The 18,343-nt window shown below is 43.5% G+C and overlaps 1 protein-coding gene across 1 annotated transcript; it reads left to right on the top strand.

Annotated features, from left to right (window-relative positions):
• The first annotated feature begins 395 nt into the window (after window positions 1–395).
• ZSCAN32 (zinc finger and SCAN domain containing 32) lies at window positions 396–8,648 on the top strand. The gene is given in 7 exon segments (XM_054589137.1): window positions 396–508; window positions 2,013–2,183; window positions 6,546–6,667; window positions 6,670–6,910; window positions 7,628–7,741; window positions 7,743–7,979; window positions 8,195–8,648. Coding segments are annotated over 7 exon segments (1,452 nt in total).
• Window positions 8,649–18,343: the final 9,695 nt, after the last annotated feature.

Below are 18,343 nucleotides of genomic sequence, written 5' to 3'. Positions count from 1 at the left end.
TTCGCTTCCAGCAACGCCCGGCAACTGGCCCAGGCTCCGCAGCCTACACCTAAGGGAAACTGATTCCTGCTTACCTCGGAGAGCTCGGTTTCTAATAGGCCACACCCTCTTCCTACATCTCAACTGCAACTGTCAGCCGCTCGAAGCTCTGGTATCCGAGAACATCGCTGAGCTAGCCTATGAGCAAAGGGTCAGGGCGAAGGTCCACAAGCCCCTCTCACCGCATGAGGCCGTTGCTACTTGAGTCTGGGGCCTGCGCTGCTACTGGAAACACAAGTTAAGCGCTTCCAGCCAAGCCCGGTGCAGCTGTTCTGAGTCTGCGAGCGCCAAGACTCAGGGACGTGCAGAAGAGAATCGGCCTCCAGCTCCAGTTCAGCCTGGCAGCATAAGAGTTAATGCCACCGAGTGTCCAAACTGCACGCCTAGATTGGCCTCCTGGCGACTTGGCAGTGGGTGTCACCCTCTTGCGGTCTTCCCCTGTGAGCCGTAAAGTGTCGGAGTCGTTGCTGTGGAGTGCTCTGAAGGAATGAACTGGGACCTGATAGAGAATGACCTGGGGAGACGGGAGGTGGGGCAAGGACATTTCGAGGGGACGTTTGTGCTGACACCTAAGAGAAGGAGCTGGTTGTACTTATAGCTGAGAGGAGAGCACTACAGTCCTAGGGCACAGCACACTCAAAGAGCCTCAGGTGGGGAGGACTTTGCATGTTTGATAAAGAAGGGAGGGTTTGTGGCTAGAGCTTCAGGATCAAGGAGAAAAGTGATATGAGAGAAAGTGAGAGAGGGAAGCGGGAGCCAAAGCATGTGGGGCCTTTCAGGCTGTGCAAGAGTTTGGATTTTATTCTGTGTGCAGTAGGAAGCCACTGAAGAGTGTTAATAGGACTGGACAGGATCTTACATTTTTGAAACATCTACTGGACTCGACGTAGAGAGGGAATGGATTAGAGGGTCCAGCAGGTGGGGCAAGATTTCAAATTAGTTAATAGCATGTACATGGGGTGGAGATCCTATGCGTTCTATTACTTTACAATCAGTTGTATTAATATGAACATGTTTATGCTGACATTCTGTATAGGAGTTCTTCATGTACTTAAGACATGAACTGCTGCCCCACCCTACCCAGCTTAATCGCTTTCAGAATACATTTCTATTATTTTTGCCTTTCTTATGAAACTCTCTTGTTTTTACTTGTCTCACTATTTAAGAAAAAAACTTTAATTAGAAATTATCTTAATTTAGGTGAAATTCACTTAAAATTAGCTATTAAGTGAACAATTCAGTGGCATTAAGTACAATCACATCATTCCAAAACATTGTCGTACCTCCAAAGTAAATCCTGTACCCATTAAATGGTTGCTCCTTGTTCCCTACGGATTCGCCTATTCTGTACATTTCATAGAATTGGAATCTGAAATACTGGTTTGGCCAAAAAGTTCGTTTGGTTTTTTCTGTAAGATGGCTCTCCTAGTGCTTAGTTGTCTTTAACTTCATTTGAAACAATTTTTGTTAGATTGTACTGTGACAGCTGTCATATCAGCATGCATTTTCTTAAAAACATCAGAATTGGTGAATTTTTGTGTAGCCATTTAAATATTGAAAATGGAAGAAAATACTCAACATTTTCAGCATATTATGCTTTCTTATTTCAAGAGGTAAAAATGCAACTGAAACAAACAAACAAAAAAGATTTGTGCAGTATATGGAGAAGGTGCTATGACTGATCAACTGTGCCAAAAGTGATTTGTGAAGTTTCATGCTGGAAACTTCTCTCTGGACAATGTTCCACAGCTGGGCAGACCAGTTGAAGTTGACAGCAATCAAACTGAGACATTAACTGAGAACAATCAATAGGGAGAGAGCCAACACATTCAAAATATCCAAATCAATAAAGTTATTGGTGAAAATGAAAAATATCTCTTATTTTACAGATAAAAGTAAACAGACATTTTGGCCAACCCAATATGTGACTTTTTGTGCCTGGCTCTTTCATTTAGATGCCTGTGAGACACTAGCAAAGGAGGTCACACAAAAGAGCTAGACTTGGCAGATGAAAAAGTGACAGGTGCACCCTGGGTTTTTTAGGAAACCAGGACTTTTCTATCTGTTCTTAGTGAGCCTCAGTTTTATAAGGAAGCCCAGGTACACAAGCAAAGCAGCCAGCTCTAAAGGAAAGTGGCTAAGCTGTTCTGTGAATGAGGTTTATGCTGGACTCTGGAGCAATGTCAAATTTAGCTCAGAAGCTGCTGTCGAGGAAGGCAAGGCTGAAGCCCAGAGCCCTGTGCCTTTCAAAAGAAGATGGAAAGTCTGCTGGCCTCATAAAACTCCTCCAGTTCTCCTAGGAGCTTGGCAGACAAGACTGCTAAAGCAAAAAGAACAAGCCAATGCAAATGAAAGTGAAATGAGGAGGAGTATGGAGACAGTGAAGGACTCAGCTAAAAATTGGACAAGCAGCCAGTCTTGAAAACTGGGAGCCTTGGCACTTATAACCTGCTCCAGAGCCACTTGGTTGAGGACCTTTCTTCACATATGTCCTGGTACTGATCACCTATTAGCAAATTGCTCCCCCAAACGGGGTCTTGTCTTCCAGCTATAAATTAAAGATGGCTCCTGTTCTCTCACTGTTACAGTTATGTTGGTATAAAAGTTATAGTGGATACCCAATGTAAAGCCATTCATTTGGCCAGGTGCATGTTCTATATAGGGGAGAACAGTACCTAAACTCTTATGTTGTCTGGGTAATCCAGGGGACTTTGTTTTGAGTTGTGAAACTGGAAGGCCAAAGCCAGATATGTTACAGTCATACCTAGATTTTGTCACTAGAACATAAAAGAATGAAGGTGATGCTGGCTGGGGGAATGAGTTATATTCTCTGTGGAAGGTGGTCCAAGTAGGTGCTACTGTGTGAGTTCAAAAGGTTGTCATTATCCTAGGAATTAGGTTCAATTGCAGCTGCAGGGTAATGGAGAAGAATAAGAATGATCAAGGGTGCAAGGGCAGACTTCCAGTCAAGATAGAGGCATAGGTAAATATACTTCACTGCCTCATGCAACCACAGAAAGAATTACGACTAGACCTCAAAACAATAACATCCAGAGCCATCAGAAAACTGAGCTGTATGGGAGTCTGACAACTAAGGATTTAAAGAAGTCACATTCATCAAGACCGGTAGGAGAGGTGGAGAAGTGTAAATGGGCAGAGAAGTGCAGAGACATGTGGAGACGTGCTGTGGCATCGAGATTGCACAGCCCAGGGTCTCACATGAGAAAGATAAATCCTCATAACTTCTGGCTGTAAAAACCAGTGGGGGTTAGGGTGGCAGAAGAAACTGCCAGATTTTCAGGAAACTCTGCTTACAGGACCTGCATGGACTTAAAATGCATGCAGACCCACCTTTTCTCTGGGATTCAGCACCAGGGCAATAGCTGGAAAGGTGAGTGCCAGGCACACCTCTAGAAGCCAGGCAGCAGCATTGTCCCCTCTCCAAGCCTTCCCCCAACAGAGAGCCACAAAATGATGAAGCAGATTGCCCCACCCTGGTGATTACCTAAGGCTCCACCCCACACAACTTACAGGTGCTTTTTCTACAATAGCCCACACTACTAAGCCAGAGAGTCAGAGCAGCTCTACTTGATACACAGACACAAACATAGGGAGGCTGCCAAATTGAGGAGACAAATATGGCCCCAATGAAAGAACAGAACAAAACCCCAGAAAAAGAACTACAGGAAAAAAGAGATAACCAACTTATCAGATACAGAATTCAGGATGGTCAAAGAACTCATTGAGTGACAAAATAAAAAAGACTCAGGAAGAAATGAAGTTTTCACTTTGTGAAATAAAAATCTACAGGGCACCAACAATGGAGGGGATGAAGCTAGGATTCAAATAAACAGTTTAGAACATAAGGAAGAAATGAACATTCAACCAGAATAGCAAGAAGAAAAAAGAAGTAAAAAAAAACTAGGATTGTATAAGGCACCCTGAGGACATCTCCAAACATACCAACATCTGAATCATAGGGATGCCAGAAGGAGAAGAGAAAGAGCAAGAAATTAAAAACTTACTTGAAAAAATAGTGAAAGAAAACATTCTTAATTTGGTGAAGGAAATGGACATACAAGTCCAGGAAGCACAGAGAGTCCCAAACAAGTTGGACCCAAAGAGGACCACACCAAGACACATCATAATTAAAATGCCAAGCATTAAAGATAAAGAGAGAAACTTAAAAGCAGCAAGAGAAAGGCAGAGAGTTACCTGCAAAGGAGTTCCCATAAGACTATCAGCTGATTTCTCAAAAGAAACTTTGCAGGAAAGAAGGGACTGAAAAAAGTATGAAAAGCAAGGACCTAAACCTAGATTACTCTGTCCAGCAAAGCTCTTTAGAATGGAAGAGCAGATAAATTGCTTCCCAAACAAGGTAAAGCTGAAGGAGTTCATCATTACCAAATCCTTATTACACAAATTATTAAAGGGATATTTAAGAAAAGAAGATCAAAACTATGAATATCAAAGTAGCAGCAAATTCACAACTACACACAATTAAATCTTAAAAAACAAACTAAGCAAACAACCAGAACAGGAACAGAATCATAGATAAGGAGATCATTTGGAGGGTTATCAGCTGGGAAGGAGAAGAGGAGAATAAGGGAGAAGGTGCAGGTATTAGGTGTAATTGGTAGGTACAAAAGAGATGGGGGATGTTAAGAATAGTATAGGAAATGGAGGGGCCAGAGAACTTATATGCATGACTCATGGACAGAAACTAAAGGAGTGGATGCTGGGGGAAGGAGGTATGCAGGAAGAGTGGAGCAAAGGTGAAAAATTGAAACACTGTAATAGCATAATCAATTATATATCTATATCTAGATAGATAGATAGATAGATAGATAGATAGATAGATAGATAGATAGATTTTTTATTTTAAGAGTGTGGTGACGGAGGGTGGGTTTCATTTTCAATTTGGATGGTTAGGGTAGTCCTCATTGAGAAAATGGCGTTTTAACAAAGACTAGCAGGAGAAGGAATGAGCCACGTTGTTCACTGGGGGCAGAGTGTAACAGAGAGAATAGGCAGTGCAAAGGCTCTGAGGCTGGGGGGGAGCCTGAGCAAGGGGGCCACCGTGATCTACCAGATTGAGAGAGGCTGAGAGTAATAAATGAGATCCATGAGCCAGATGACGTAGGGCAGTGCTACTGGAAGTCATGTGAACTGAAATTGAGAGTAAGCGTTGAGAGATTTTTGTAGCCGTTTGACACTGCTGTACTATCCAACTGAATTCTTACTGTATTTTTGAATAAACGGTTTTTCATATGTCATTTGTGAATCACCTAGTTAGGGTCACGAATCCCTACTTAGAGGACTTTGAAGGGACTTTGACTGTTTAGTTATAAGAGGGTAGCCTTGCAGCATCCTGAGCAGAGGAGTAATAGCTTTAAAATAATTTTGAATATTTCAACTTTTTTGGCTTAACACTACTTAAGCCTACTTCAACATTTGTTTCAGTTTCTTTTATGTTACAGACTTTACAAGATTGGCCTCCCTGACGGCAGGATCCATGTCATACTGCTATTTTGCATTTCTTAGAAACAAGTACAATCGGTACTCAATACACGTGTAAAGGAAAAAGGAGAGGAGCCACGTTGCCTGCTGGGTTGAGAACAGACTGTAGGAGGTCAAGAGTAGAAACAGCAAGACCATGGAGGCGGCTACTGTGAAATCCAGGCGTGAGATGATGGTGGCCCAGAGGAGAGTGGACTAGGAGGGGCGATGAAAGAGGCTGTGTGCCCCGCCGAGCATCCCGACCAGATGTAATCAGGATGCGCTGGGCGGGCCAGCTCTAGGCAAGTGAGCCCTCATCAACAGGCTGAGATGGGGACCCCTTGAAAGGGATGCTGGGACAGAGCTGGGTGCAGGGACATGTGTGCTGAGGGATCTTGTATCATCAGTCAGCCTGAACTGCTCTTTTCAGACACTGACTGCTTCTTCTAACCTTGGGATAGTGACCGATGTCCCAAGCATTTCTTGCTTCTACAAGGATGACAGGAGATGTAAGAGGTGCAGGTGGGTAGATCAGGTGGTACTCAGGCAACAGAAGTGGGTGGGAGTAGGCAGAAGTCTCCTGTGATCAGCCCCTCTCTTCTCAGAATCTTTGCTTCCCTCCAAGACTTGCCTGTTCACCAAGTCCCCTTATGTGAGCACACCCCCTGAGGGATTCCCACCAGCGTGGCGACAGGCAAGCACTGCCCTCGGGGAAAACGAGTGGGATTCAGGATAACTAGAGAGAAATAAAAAGGGCAGCTTTAGTAAATACGCTACAATCTTTCTCAGTTGTCTGCCGCGTGATGGTAGCCAGGTCTGGCATAGTTTTAGAAATTTGTATGTTGGGCCGCTAAAACCCTGCATTGAGGTATCTAGTCCTTTCTGATCTGACCCCTGTGTTCTTTGTCCCGTGGTGCAGGTATGCCCTGGCGCAGTGAGACCAGGACATTCCGAGCCACTCTCGGTAATGCTGTTTCATAACTCCAGAGCCATCAGTACAGCTACAGGCTGTGGGAGGAATAAATCCAGGAGCAGGGTTTGCTGGGGACCCCAGCGCAGTGTCACACCAAGTTCAAAAGCCTACAGTCAGGTTACCGGAAAGCGAGGAGAGGTCGTGTGCCAGACCCGTGTTCTTTCATGAGGAAATGGATGCCCTTTCAAGCTCCTCTGCACCTCCTGTGGCAGGTGATGCTGTCTCTGGCCAAGAGGGAAGTGAGGTGGAACTCGGAAAGCTGAGTCAGCAGAACAGGGAGCCCACAGAGGTTGGAGAAGGTACCACTGTAGATGGTACAGCCAGGGATGAGAAGGACTTCAGGGTCCTTGGCCAGGAAGATAGGGAGCTGACCTGGCCAGTCCTGTTTCCAAACAGGCTGGTATGACTCTTGGCTCTGATGGTCAAAGGATGGGAAAGTACACTTAGAATGGGTTGTTTCTGATCCTGGCCTTGTCTTCCTCTTGAAGAATGACCATATACGGGTCAGAGAGCTTTGGTTTTTGTGCAGTTGAAGGATTATATCCCTTGCATTTTAGAGCCCTGATTTTGCATTTGCTGGTCTTTTTCAGAGTCCATGTCATCTTTTCTCATGGAGTTCCACTTCCTTTGTTGCTTAGTTAAGCCTGCAGCCCAGACTCTCTCTGCTTCCCTCCTTTCATAACCTAAGTCTGTGCTTGCCAGCTACTCAGAAACACTTTATTTTTGTTTCAGCTGCCCAAACTTGGGGTGTCCTTTTATGATTCGGCTCCCAGAAGCTAAGCCATTCAAGAATTGAGAACGCACCTATAGACAGGTTGACAGTTGACACAGAGCTTAACTCTTCTCTTCAGTTTTGTCATCATGTCAGAATGTGCAAAAAGTTGCAGAATAACAGAGAAGTGGGGAGGTGAATGGTATATTTACCAGTGACCATACATTTGGAGATAAAAAGTATCACAATTGGAAAACAAAATTTAGGCTTTTCACTAGCAGAAGACCGAGGCACATGAAGAACTCCAGTATGGTATTTCTTCTTTATGGTAGTTTAGTTGTAACTCTTTCCTCATTCCATTGTTTTCCTTCTCCAGGGTACAATGTAATTTTATCCTCTCAATGTAATTTTGAGTTGAAGATTGGGGTTTTAAAAAAGCATCTGAAATACGATGATTCAGAAGAAGTAGAAATGAACATGGCTTCATGGAGAAAGTCTAGTGGAGAAGTGTTTTGGCACTGAGCTAAGAACAGGCTGGGAGGGTGAACCAATGTCAAGAAAGCAACATAGACATTGTCCAGGAAAGAGTGAGGAGACAGCCCTGTCCCAGGAGAGGATGAGTCACCAAAGACTTTGGACTGAGAAGCTGTGGACACGTCTTGTGTGGGAGAAATGCTCTCAGGGTTCTCCCTCCTCTTATCACCAGCCAGTCCCTGAACTGGAAAAAACTTCTAAATGTCATGAATGTGAGAAAAGGTTTAGTCAAGGTTCTTTTCCTTATTTTTACTTTTTAAAAAGATTTTATCTATTTATTTTTAGAGAGAGGGGGAAAGAAACATCAATGTGTGGTTTCCTCTTGGGCACCCTGCACTGAGGACCTGGCCCGTGACCTAGGCATGTACCCTAACTGGGAATTGAACGAGCAACCCTTTGCTTCACAGTCTACTGCTCAATCCACTGAGCCACACCAGCCAGGGCTTCTGTTCTTTTCTTGTTTGGCATCAGAGAATCCGCACAGGAGAGAAGCCTCACAAGTGCAGTGGATATGTGCAAGGATTGAGTTAGTGCTCCAACCTCACTGCCCACCTGAGGACTCACACAGGGGAGAGGCCGTATCAGGCTGGGGATTGTGCGAAAAGCTCCAACCAGAGTCCCACACTCATTGTCCACCAGAGCACCCACACTGGGGAGAAGCCTTATCAGCGCTCTGTCTGTAGGGAGAAATTCAACCACAGTTCCCAGCTTAGTGCTCACCAGCAAGTCCACACTGGGGAGAGCCCATACAAGTGTGCCCAGTGTGGGAAAAGCTTCAACAACACCTCCATCTTCATTGTTCCCCAGAAACTCCATACTGGGGAAAAGCCATACAAGTGCCTTCGGTGTGAGAAAAGCTTCACCAAGAACTCTGCCTTCATCCACCATTGAGATACACATTAAAGAGACACATCAGAGGAAGGAAAAGATGGGCTGAGTTTTTAGAAATCTGGACACACAAACTCCTTAGGTCAACATGTGCTTCTTAGAGCTTCCTTCTGCTGTGGAGAGTTCTACTAGCCAGTCCCTGGCTTAGCAGCAAACTTCCTGACTACTAGATCTCAAGAGCCGCGTCCAGGAATAGAAACCAGCCTATGAAAGTAGAACTCTATTTCTGCCTGGAAATTCACAGTCTTGTCTCACTGTGGATTTCCATTTTGCTTTGTAGGGGAGAAGGCTATAAAGCCCATAATTCCTGCCAGGAAACTAGAGTATCCTTGTTCGGAACAAAGAATGCATGCCTAGTGGCCTGAGAACTGTTTCTGGGCCCCATCAGGGAAGAAATTCTCCCCACTCCCACCCCGGGGAGCACACATAGAGTTTTAATACCTGGATCTATTCTAAAGCAATAAATGCTCTCTGGACATCTGCTGTTACATAACTACTGCTATCTTCAGGGAAGATCACCACTGCAACGAAGTCATCACCGAAAAGGGAACAAAGGAAAGGAAGGACAGGTTAAGCCATTTGGGTAATTTTAAATCTAAGCTATCCCATCTTAGAGCAAGCGTAATATCTAGGTTAATTTTGTAAGATTTCTTATTTTACCATCACCCCCAGCCCAGTTTCTGGTTTCTTCTCTGTTACACAGGTTTTACAAGTTTATTAGCATTACTATTTATGATGAAAATAAAGGCATTTCTGCTTCCACTTCCTTGGCCTTCAGTAGTAGATTTCCCAATGAGAAATGTTACACTCATGTTGAAGCCTGCCTCAGGGTATTAGGTCATACAGAGAGAGAATAAAGGGCAGGAAATGGGGAAAGGAAGAATAGCATTGGGTGGGAAGGGTTTGAGCTGTCACCAAGAATGGAGATCCTAGGTATAAGGAAAATGCAGGGACTGCATGAGGCTCTGACTGCAGATGAAAGGAAGGCTGGGTTTGAAGGGCAGTAGAAGCAACACTAAAACTTACCAATTGAGAACAAGGCATAAATAGTTAGGCTGTTGTGAAATATCCGTGTATATGAAATGGCAGATTGTTGGTGCACCGTCCATGGTCCTTGGCCTGTGCACATGAGCTATTAGTACCTTGGCTAAGCTATGGTGAAAAGTAAGAGTGACATGGTCCCAGCCTTTCTGAGGAATTAAATATGAGCAAAGAAGAAAGCATGTTCTACATCAAAGAGAAAAAATTATTTTCTAAATATGGGGGAAGAAGGTGAAGCAAAGCTGGACGGAAGAATATACTTCAGTGTTTCCCCAGTTTGAACGTTGCTGGTGCCACCCCTTTTCCCTTTTTTTGGTGGAAATAGAAAATACAGAAGGAGGAGGCATGGGTGTGGGCCCATCGTTCTTAAGGAAAAAAAGCTCAAAGTAACTTTGACTAAGTGCCTCTGATCGGGTGGCTGTTTCATAATAGATGACCAGATGTTGTCTGGAGTGAAAGCTGAGGACTCTGGGAACAGACCCCTACCCACGCCTATGTTTAGGGGTTCATGTCCTCCATGGAAAAGCATGCATGATCAGCACCACCGTTGTCTGCCAATCAATATGTAACTCCCATCTCTTAATATCATATCAATCTTCACCCCACCCTACAAATTGTATATTAAGTCCACAGGACATGGGACCTGAAACCTATGTCTCCTAACCACCCAGCAAGGCCAATTCTCTTCCTTGAGAACATATTACTAATAAATTCTGCTTGCATCCTAATTGACTTGCTGATCTGTAAATCTTTACTGCATTGGCAAGAAGAACCGAGTTTCTGACAACATTTACGGTGCTGTGACTGGGATTGCAGATACATGCTCACCCTTTGTCTCCCACTGCCTGGAATACAGTGAGTATGGTCCCAGTGACAATGTTTTCTTGCCTTTTTCACCTTCTTGGGCCAAAGGGGAGATGCAGCACTGTTGTGGAGGACTATTCAAATATGCTAGGCCTGTGTTTGGTGGCAGAAAGAAGGATAAAAACTATAATGAGTACTCAGGTTAGTCCAGGCTCCGAAGATTGAAGATGCACTTTATCCCTCTTCCAATCAGAGTTATTAGGCATCTCAATGTGAGTAGGGGCCGCAGAGGTGTCGCAGAGGGGCCTCGTTGCAAACTCTAGTGACTGTAATATAAATTTGGCTTTTCCAGGGATGTGCAAAATGGAGTTGGTCATCCATCACTCCAAGCCTCCCTAGCCATTTTAGACAGCCAGGGAAGAAACTGAGGCACATAAGAGAGTTGGGGATGGCCAAAGGTGTAACAGTCTTTGGGAGCCCTACTCACAAGCAGCATACTCAGACCCGCTACACAAATTCCCTAGTTTTTTCTGCCTCTAGAACACAGCCAAGAGAAAAGATAAGTTTAAATCATCTGTCCATTGTAAGCTTGCTGCACCTCTCTGCCCCAGGTGGTTTCTGGCAATTCCATTTGCATCTGAATTCTCCTTGGAAGAGGTGCAAAGAGGGGCAATTTTGTTTGTACCAGGCGGATATCTTGCTCTGTCCCTCTGGAGAAATTGGCACACCCCATGGACATGGGTTGATCATTTTTTAAATTATACTTTATTGATTATTCTATTACAGTCTTCCTGATTCCCCCCCGCCTTGAGTTAAGCATTTAAGAGCCACAGGGGTGCTCAACACTAGAAGGCTCTTGTGATATGATGAGCTGGCTGTGGACCAGGGAAGAGACACTAGGTCCTCCACCAGCCACAAGCAAACATCCATGCAAGAAGGCACATTGCAAAAGCAATCACGCTTCCACCCGTGGGAGACATCCCCTATTTTGGTTTAATTCTTGAGAAGAGGAGGCAAGATTTTAACTTTCAGCAGAAAATCCTGGACTTTCTAGGCCTCTTTCATCTGACCATGCCTTCCCGTTCAATATGCCTTGCACATAAGTCTTCAACTCTCTTTTTAAATAGAACTGTTCCTGCAATTTCCTGGCTGCCTTATTTACATCTCTACCCTCTGTGTTTATCTTGCAGAAAGGATAGTTTTTCTGTTTGTTTTTAAACTGAGCAGCTCCAATCCCTAAGGCCATGCTCTTTTAATACCCAGCAAGTGGTGACGCTATTCCTCCCCTCTCTTGCTTCTACAAACATTGCTTGCATCAACACTGACCAGAAGCTATTAATGGACAACTCTGTAATGCTCTGTGGCCAGTTATGGCCCCATGTAACATTGGTGCATCACATTGAATCCCACCTAACCTAAGCCCTGCATTTAACTCCCGTTTCAAATTGGGCTCAGCCCATTGTACCCACATCAAGTGGGAACAAGGGACCTTTTGCGTGTACAAGGGGCAAGGGACCTCCTGTGTACTTTGTCAAATCAGATCCACTTTCTAAAATATCTTGAAAGGGCAGACATGTTATTACAAACCTGTCCTTTGTGTGCCTTTGAGAAGCAGAGGGGGACAAAGTTGGGTTTATAACCTGCCCCTCTGGTTCTTTACTGAGACAGGGATTCATCTCCTCCTTAGATATCTCCTATGTTTAAGTCCCAAGGACCCATGATATTGAGCCAGTCTAGGCCATTAGTCCTGGAGGGTATTCCCTCATTCTGAAACTCATTGTTGGTGGATTAGTCAGTTCAGTCTAGGCCTACAATCTTATTGAGACATGTGATTAATGACTCACTCAGTCCCAGTGTTACAGCTTTTATTAGGAATCCAACTCAAACTCCCTCTAGCCAGCAGGCTGGATTCAATGGGACTGGAGCTTTTCCCTCCCCTAAGCTCGTATCTAGACCCTGCATGATTCCTCTCTTGCTATTTTCCCTTTTAACCCTCTATAATTTCCTCTTCAACCCCTGGTTGAGCCTTTTAGGCTCCCAGAAGAATGCAAAAACTAACCAGACTCTTCCTATGACTGGTGAGCAATCCCCAGAAAAGGAGAGCAGCAGGCTCACCCCTGTCTCCAACAACTCCCCAACTCAGGCACAGACTTGCCTTTGCCCCAGTACTCAGGGTTTTGGAATATCAAGAACCTGCAGATTAGACCCCGGGACACTGGGCTCTCTAATCTTATGGTGTTTTTCTCTTTTTTAAATGGGGAATCAAGAATCCATTCTTGCTGGCACACCCTTAAGATGTATCCTTTCTAATTCGTCACAGTTTAATCCTCAAAATTTAAAGAAAAACTGACTCTCTCTCTCTTTTTTTTTTGTAACACAAATTGGCCCCAGTATCAACTAGGTAACAGGGGGGTTTAGGGACTTAATGGGAACCTAAATTATAACACAATTCTACAACCCAACCTCTTTTGAAAACATCTTGGAAAATGGTCAGAAATCCCCTATACACAAGCATTTTTCTTTTTGAGAGGTCATGGAGATTTTTGTAAGAAGTGTAAACTTAACCCTAATAATGTGGCACTTAATAATTCATCCTTGAATTCCCATGCTTATAGAACCAATCCCAGCCCCAGAGATCCCAGAAAAGGCCTTTTTGCTGCCTTCCTCACTACCCTTGTACCCAGGGTCTCCAGCACAACCACAGGCACCTGCTTCTTCTGTGCCTAAAATTGTTCCAACAACTAAGCTCTTGTCCCTGGTAGAAACGGCAGGAGAATTTAGCATCCAGCTAATACACAAACCTTTCTCCCTCATGGAGCTCAGGCAAATCAATACTGGCCTTGGAAACTATCCAGGCAACCCAGACAAATATATAGTGTTTTCCAGCACCTTACTTTAGCATATGAACTGACCTGGAAAGATATCATGGTAGTTCTGGGACAAACTTTATCAGACATTGAACAGGAAAAGGTAATTAAGGAGGCTAGAAAATTTGCTAACAATTTGTATCTGTCTGACAGCAAATGCCTTATAGGAGAAATAGCAGTCCTGCCCATGGACCCTGAATTAGATTATAATAATACCTCCCAAAAGTGAGAAAGAAATAATTCCTTACTCCATATTAAGGTGAGACTCAAGGCAGGATGCTAAAAGGCCATTAATTATTTCAAGGTGCCTGCCATTAGCCAAGGCCCAGATGAAAATCCTACTTTTCCACTGTGTTGGCCAAAAAGTTTGTTTTGTTTTTTCCATAAAATGGTTCTAGTAGCGCTTAGTTGTCTTCAACTTAATTTGAAACAATTTTGTTACATTGTATTGTGACAGCTGTCACATCAGCATGCATTTTTTTAAAAACTTATTGAAATTGGTAAATTTCTGTGTAGCCATTTTAATAGTGAATATGGAAGAAAATATGCAACATTTTTGGCATATTATGCTTTATTATCTCAAGAAAGGTAAAAACGTAACTGAAACTACAAAAAAGATTTGTGTAATATATGGAGAAGGTGCTGTAACTGACTGAATGTGTCAAAAGGGCTTTGTGAAGCTTTGGGCTGGACATTTCTCACTGGACGATGCTCCACAGTTGGGTAGACTAGTTGAAGTTGATAGCGATCAAATAGAGACATTAATTGAGAATGATCACGCTATACCACACGGGAGGTAGCCGACATGCTGAAAAATCCGAGTCAATAAAGTTGAGGGGGAGCGGCTCTGTCCTGCAGAGCCCCTCTGGGTTGCCACAGATGGGGAAATAGACTGTACCAGATACAGTTTGCCTGTCAGGAGAAGGGGTTTGCGATTCCCTCGAGGGGATAATGCCCCGAGCCCTTCCCTAGAACTGGCTTTTAGTGAGAACAATATGCACAGGGGTACACAGCATGCATACAAAGCCTATCAATCTACATCAAAAGGCTATAGATGATAAACTGAAGAAATACAGAGATTTGTCTTAAATCAAGGTCCGTCAGACAAGTTGGCGCCACATGCTCATTAAGGCACAGTTTTCAGGGCTCAGAAATTATCTCCTTGCTGCAAAGTAAAACACCTGGTTTTTTCCTTATCAGGGCAGTGGGAAGCAGAGCAATGCTTCAGTAACTACGTTGCATTTTTTTCACAGGCTGCAGTTCCCAATACCTCACAAAGTGGTTCCCAACATAAAAGTTATTGGTGAAAATGAAAAATATCTTTTATTTTAAGGAAAAAACTAAGCAGACTTTTTGGCCAAACCAATAGAAAGGCTGAGGAAAACTCTCATTAAACACACTAACCTAGATCTGGAGTCTTATGAAAGATAAGTAATATTGAAGGATAAAATTTTAACCCAATTGGCTTCTGACATCAGGAAAAAATTACAAAAACTTCTCCAGGGACCTGGGATTTCCTCAGGTGAAATGTTGACCACAGCCAACAGTCTTTACAACCAATAGCAGGAGGAGGAGGCCAGGGCTCAGTAGAAGGAAAAATGGAAGGAGACTAGACCTGCCCAACATTTAGCTGCGTTTTTGGGACATACACAGTCATGTCGTGCAGGCCCTGAACAGCCTGCTCCAGAAGACACTAAGTGCCATGTGTGCTGAAAGGTATTGGGCAAAGGAGCATCCTAATTGTAATAAGCCTCCTCTAACTTCCTGATACAAATGCAAGGTTGCAGGCCATTGGGCAGCTTTCTGTTTCTCAGGTGAAGGGCCCCTGAGTCTGAGGCTGCGAATGCCCTGCAGATGATAACTCAAGACTGAAGTTGCCTTTGCCAGTTGACCCTTCCTCAAGAGGTCACCATTACTAGACTGGAACCTGGGGTATGCATGAATGTACATGTAGAACAATAACCTTTTTAGATACTGGGACTACCTACTCTGCCTTTATCACCTTCTCTGGACCCCTTTCCTCGCAAATTTGCACTGTCCCAAACTTGCACTGGCTGCTAACAGGAAATCCCACCATTAAAAGCTTCACCCTTCCTTTAGGTTGTCTCTGAGACAGGTATTAATTCACTCATTCTTTTCTCTAAGTCCCAGAGTATCCCTCTACTAAGAAGAGACCTTCTTCAATTAAAGTGAGAGTGTTTGCCAGTAGTGGAAATTGTATTCTCTTTTTAAAAAAGATTTTATATATTTATTTCCAGATAAAGGGGAAGGGAGGGAGAAAGAGAGGTAGAGAAATATCAATGTGTGGTTGCTTCTCACACACCCCCAATCTGAGACCAGGCCTGCAACTCAGGCATGTGCCCTGACTGGGAATTGAACAGGCAATCCTTTGATTCATAGGCCAGCACTCAATCCACTGAGCCACACCAGCCAGCGAAGAAGGACCTATATTCTAAAGGTCATAAAATGTGTTCATAAAAGTCAACCTAAGGAATGTTGATTGCTTACATTTTGTTTATCATTGGAAATTGGGATCTCTAAGAGTTAAAAGTTCAAATTAAGTTGGAAAGAAATTGTATGGTTATAGTAAAAGAAGCCATAAGGCATGGAAACACAATTTTGAAGGACAAGGATTAAAAGTGAGTTATTCTTGAGACTTCCAGCCAAGATGGAGGCATAGGTAGATACACTTTGCCTCCTCATACAACCAAAAGAAAGACAACAAATTTAAAAACAAAAAACAACCAGAACTTCCAGAAAATCGAACTGTATGGTAGTCCAACAACCAAGGAGTTAAAGAAGAAAAATTTATCCAGACTGGTAGGAGCAGTGGAGACCAGTACCTGGGGTGGAGAGGATGCATGGCAAGGTGGAAGCTGGAGGACTGGACAGGCAAGCTGGCAGCTGGCAGTCCCACATTTGCTAGGAGGAACCGGGAGGAACCCAGGAAGAACAACAGGAGAGTGAGACAGACCACGCAACCCAGAGTTCCAGAATGGGAAAAGAGAGCCTCAAAACTTCTGGTTGTAAAAACCTGTGGGTTGCCGTGGTGGGAGAAACTCCCAGCCTCACAGGAGTGCTCATTGGAGAGACCCACAGGGTCCTAGAACATACACAAACCCACCCACCCGGGTATCAGCACCAGAAGGGCCCAATTTGCTTCTGGGTAGTGAGGAAAGTGATAGAAAGCTGGCCAGGAGCCAAGCAAGCAGCATTGTTCCCTCTCTGATCCCTCCCCCACATAGCAGCACAATGCAGCAATGTGAGTTGTCCCATCCTGGTGAATATCTAAGGCTCTGGCCCGCCCAACATAACAGGCATGCTGAGATACAAAAATATGGCCCAAATGAAAGAACAGATCAAAGCTCCAAAAAAAAAAAAAAAAAGACCTAAAAGACAAAGAGATAGCCAACATATCTGATGCAGAGTTCAAAACACTGGTAATCAGGATGCTCACAGAAATGGTTGAATATGGTCACAAAATAGAGGAAAAAGTGAAGGCTACGCAAAGTGAAATAAAGAAAAATATACAGAGAACCAACAGCAAAGGGAAAGAAACCAGGACTCAAATCAATGGTTTGGAGCAGAAGGAAGAGATAAACATTCAGCCAGAACAGAATGAAGAAACAAAAATTCAAAAAAAATGAGGAGAGGCTTAGGAACCTCCAGGACAATTTTAAATGTTCCAACACCCGAATCATAGGCGTACTAGAAGAAGAAGAGGAAGAGCAAGAAATTGAAAATTTACTTGAAAAAAGAATGAAGGAGAAATTCCCCAGTCTGGCCAAGGAAATAGACTTCCAGGAAGTCCAGGAAGCTCAGAGAGTCCCGAAGAATTTGGACCCAAGGAAGCACACACCAAAGCACATCATAATTAAATTACCCAAGATTAAAGATAAGGAGAAAATCTTAAAAACAGCAAAAGGAAAGGAGACATACAGTTACCTACAAAGGAGTTCCCATAAGACTACCAGGTGATTTCTCAGAAGAAGCCTTGCAGAAAGGAAAGGGCTGGCAAGAAGTATTCAAAGTCATGAAAGGCATAGACCTACATCCAAAATTACTCTATCCAGCAAAGCTATCATTTAGAATGGAAGGGCAGATAAAGTGCTCCCCAGATAAGGTCAAATTAAAGGAGTTCATCATCACCAAGCCGATGTTATATGAAATGTTAAAGGGATTTACCTAAGAAAAAGAAGATCAAAACTATAAACAGTAAAATGACAACGAACTCACAACTATCAACAACTGAACCTAAAAAGCAAAAACAAAGACAAAAACAAACTAAGCGAACAACTAGAACAGGAACGAAATAAAAAATGGAGATCACATGGAGGGTTATCAGAGGGGAAGGGGAGGGGAGAGGACAGGGGAAAGGTACAGGGAGTAAGAAGTGTAATTGGTAGATACAAAATAGACACGGGGAGGTTGAGAATAGTATAGGAAATGGAGAAACCAAAGAACTTATATGTACAACCCACAGACATGAACTAAGGGGGAGGAATGCTGGTGGGAGGGGGGATGCAGAGTAGAGGGGAATAAAGGGGAGAAAAAATGGAACTATAATAGCATAATCAATAAAATATTACTTTAAAAAATAAAAAATAATTAAAAAGTGATTTATTCTAAAAATGGTTATTTCTGAATGGATGAGAAAGTTTTTGAAAGTTGCAGAAAGGCATAAGAAGGTTGTAAAAGTTTGTAGAAGTTTTAAATTTGTAAAGAAAGTACATAGATGAAATCTCTTTCAACCAGAGGATCTGCCAGTTGCCTTGCTCCAGAATAGAGTAGCCTCCAAGGCTCAACTAATATTTAGCCCCTTTGAGGCCTTCTACGGCCGGCCCTTCCTATATCCAGAACCCATACTAGACACAGAAACTTCCTCCCTAGAAGCCTACATACAAATGGTAACTCAGTTTCAAGCCACCCATAGGGAATTTGGCCTATGGCAAATACCTGGCCAGGACTCAGCTACCCCATTGTATC

Source organism: Pteronotus mesoamericanus, unplaced genomic scaffold, assembly GCF_021234165.1.
Source record: "Pteronotus mesoamericanus isolate MK-2021 breed Mesoamerican mustached bat unplaced genomic scaffold, CSHL_Meso_final scaffold_167, whole genome shotgun sequence".
NCBI classification, from domain to species: Eukaryota; Metazoa; Chordata; class Mammalia; order Chiroptera; family Mormoopidae; genus Pteronotus; species Pteronotus mesoamericanus.
Note: the sequence above shows the minus strand (reverse complement) of the source record. Positions and strands in the feature narration are given on the sequence as shown.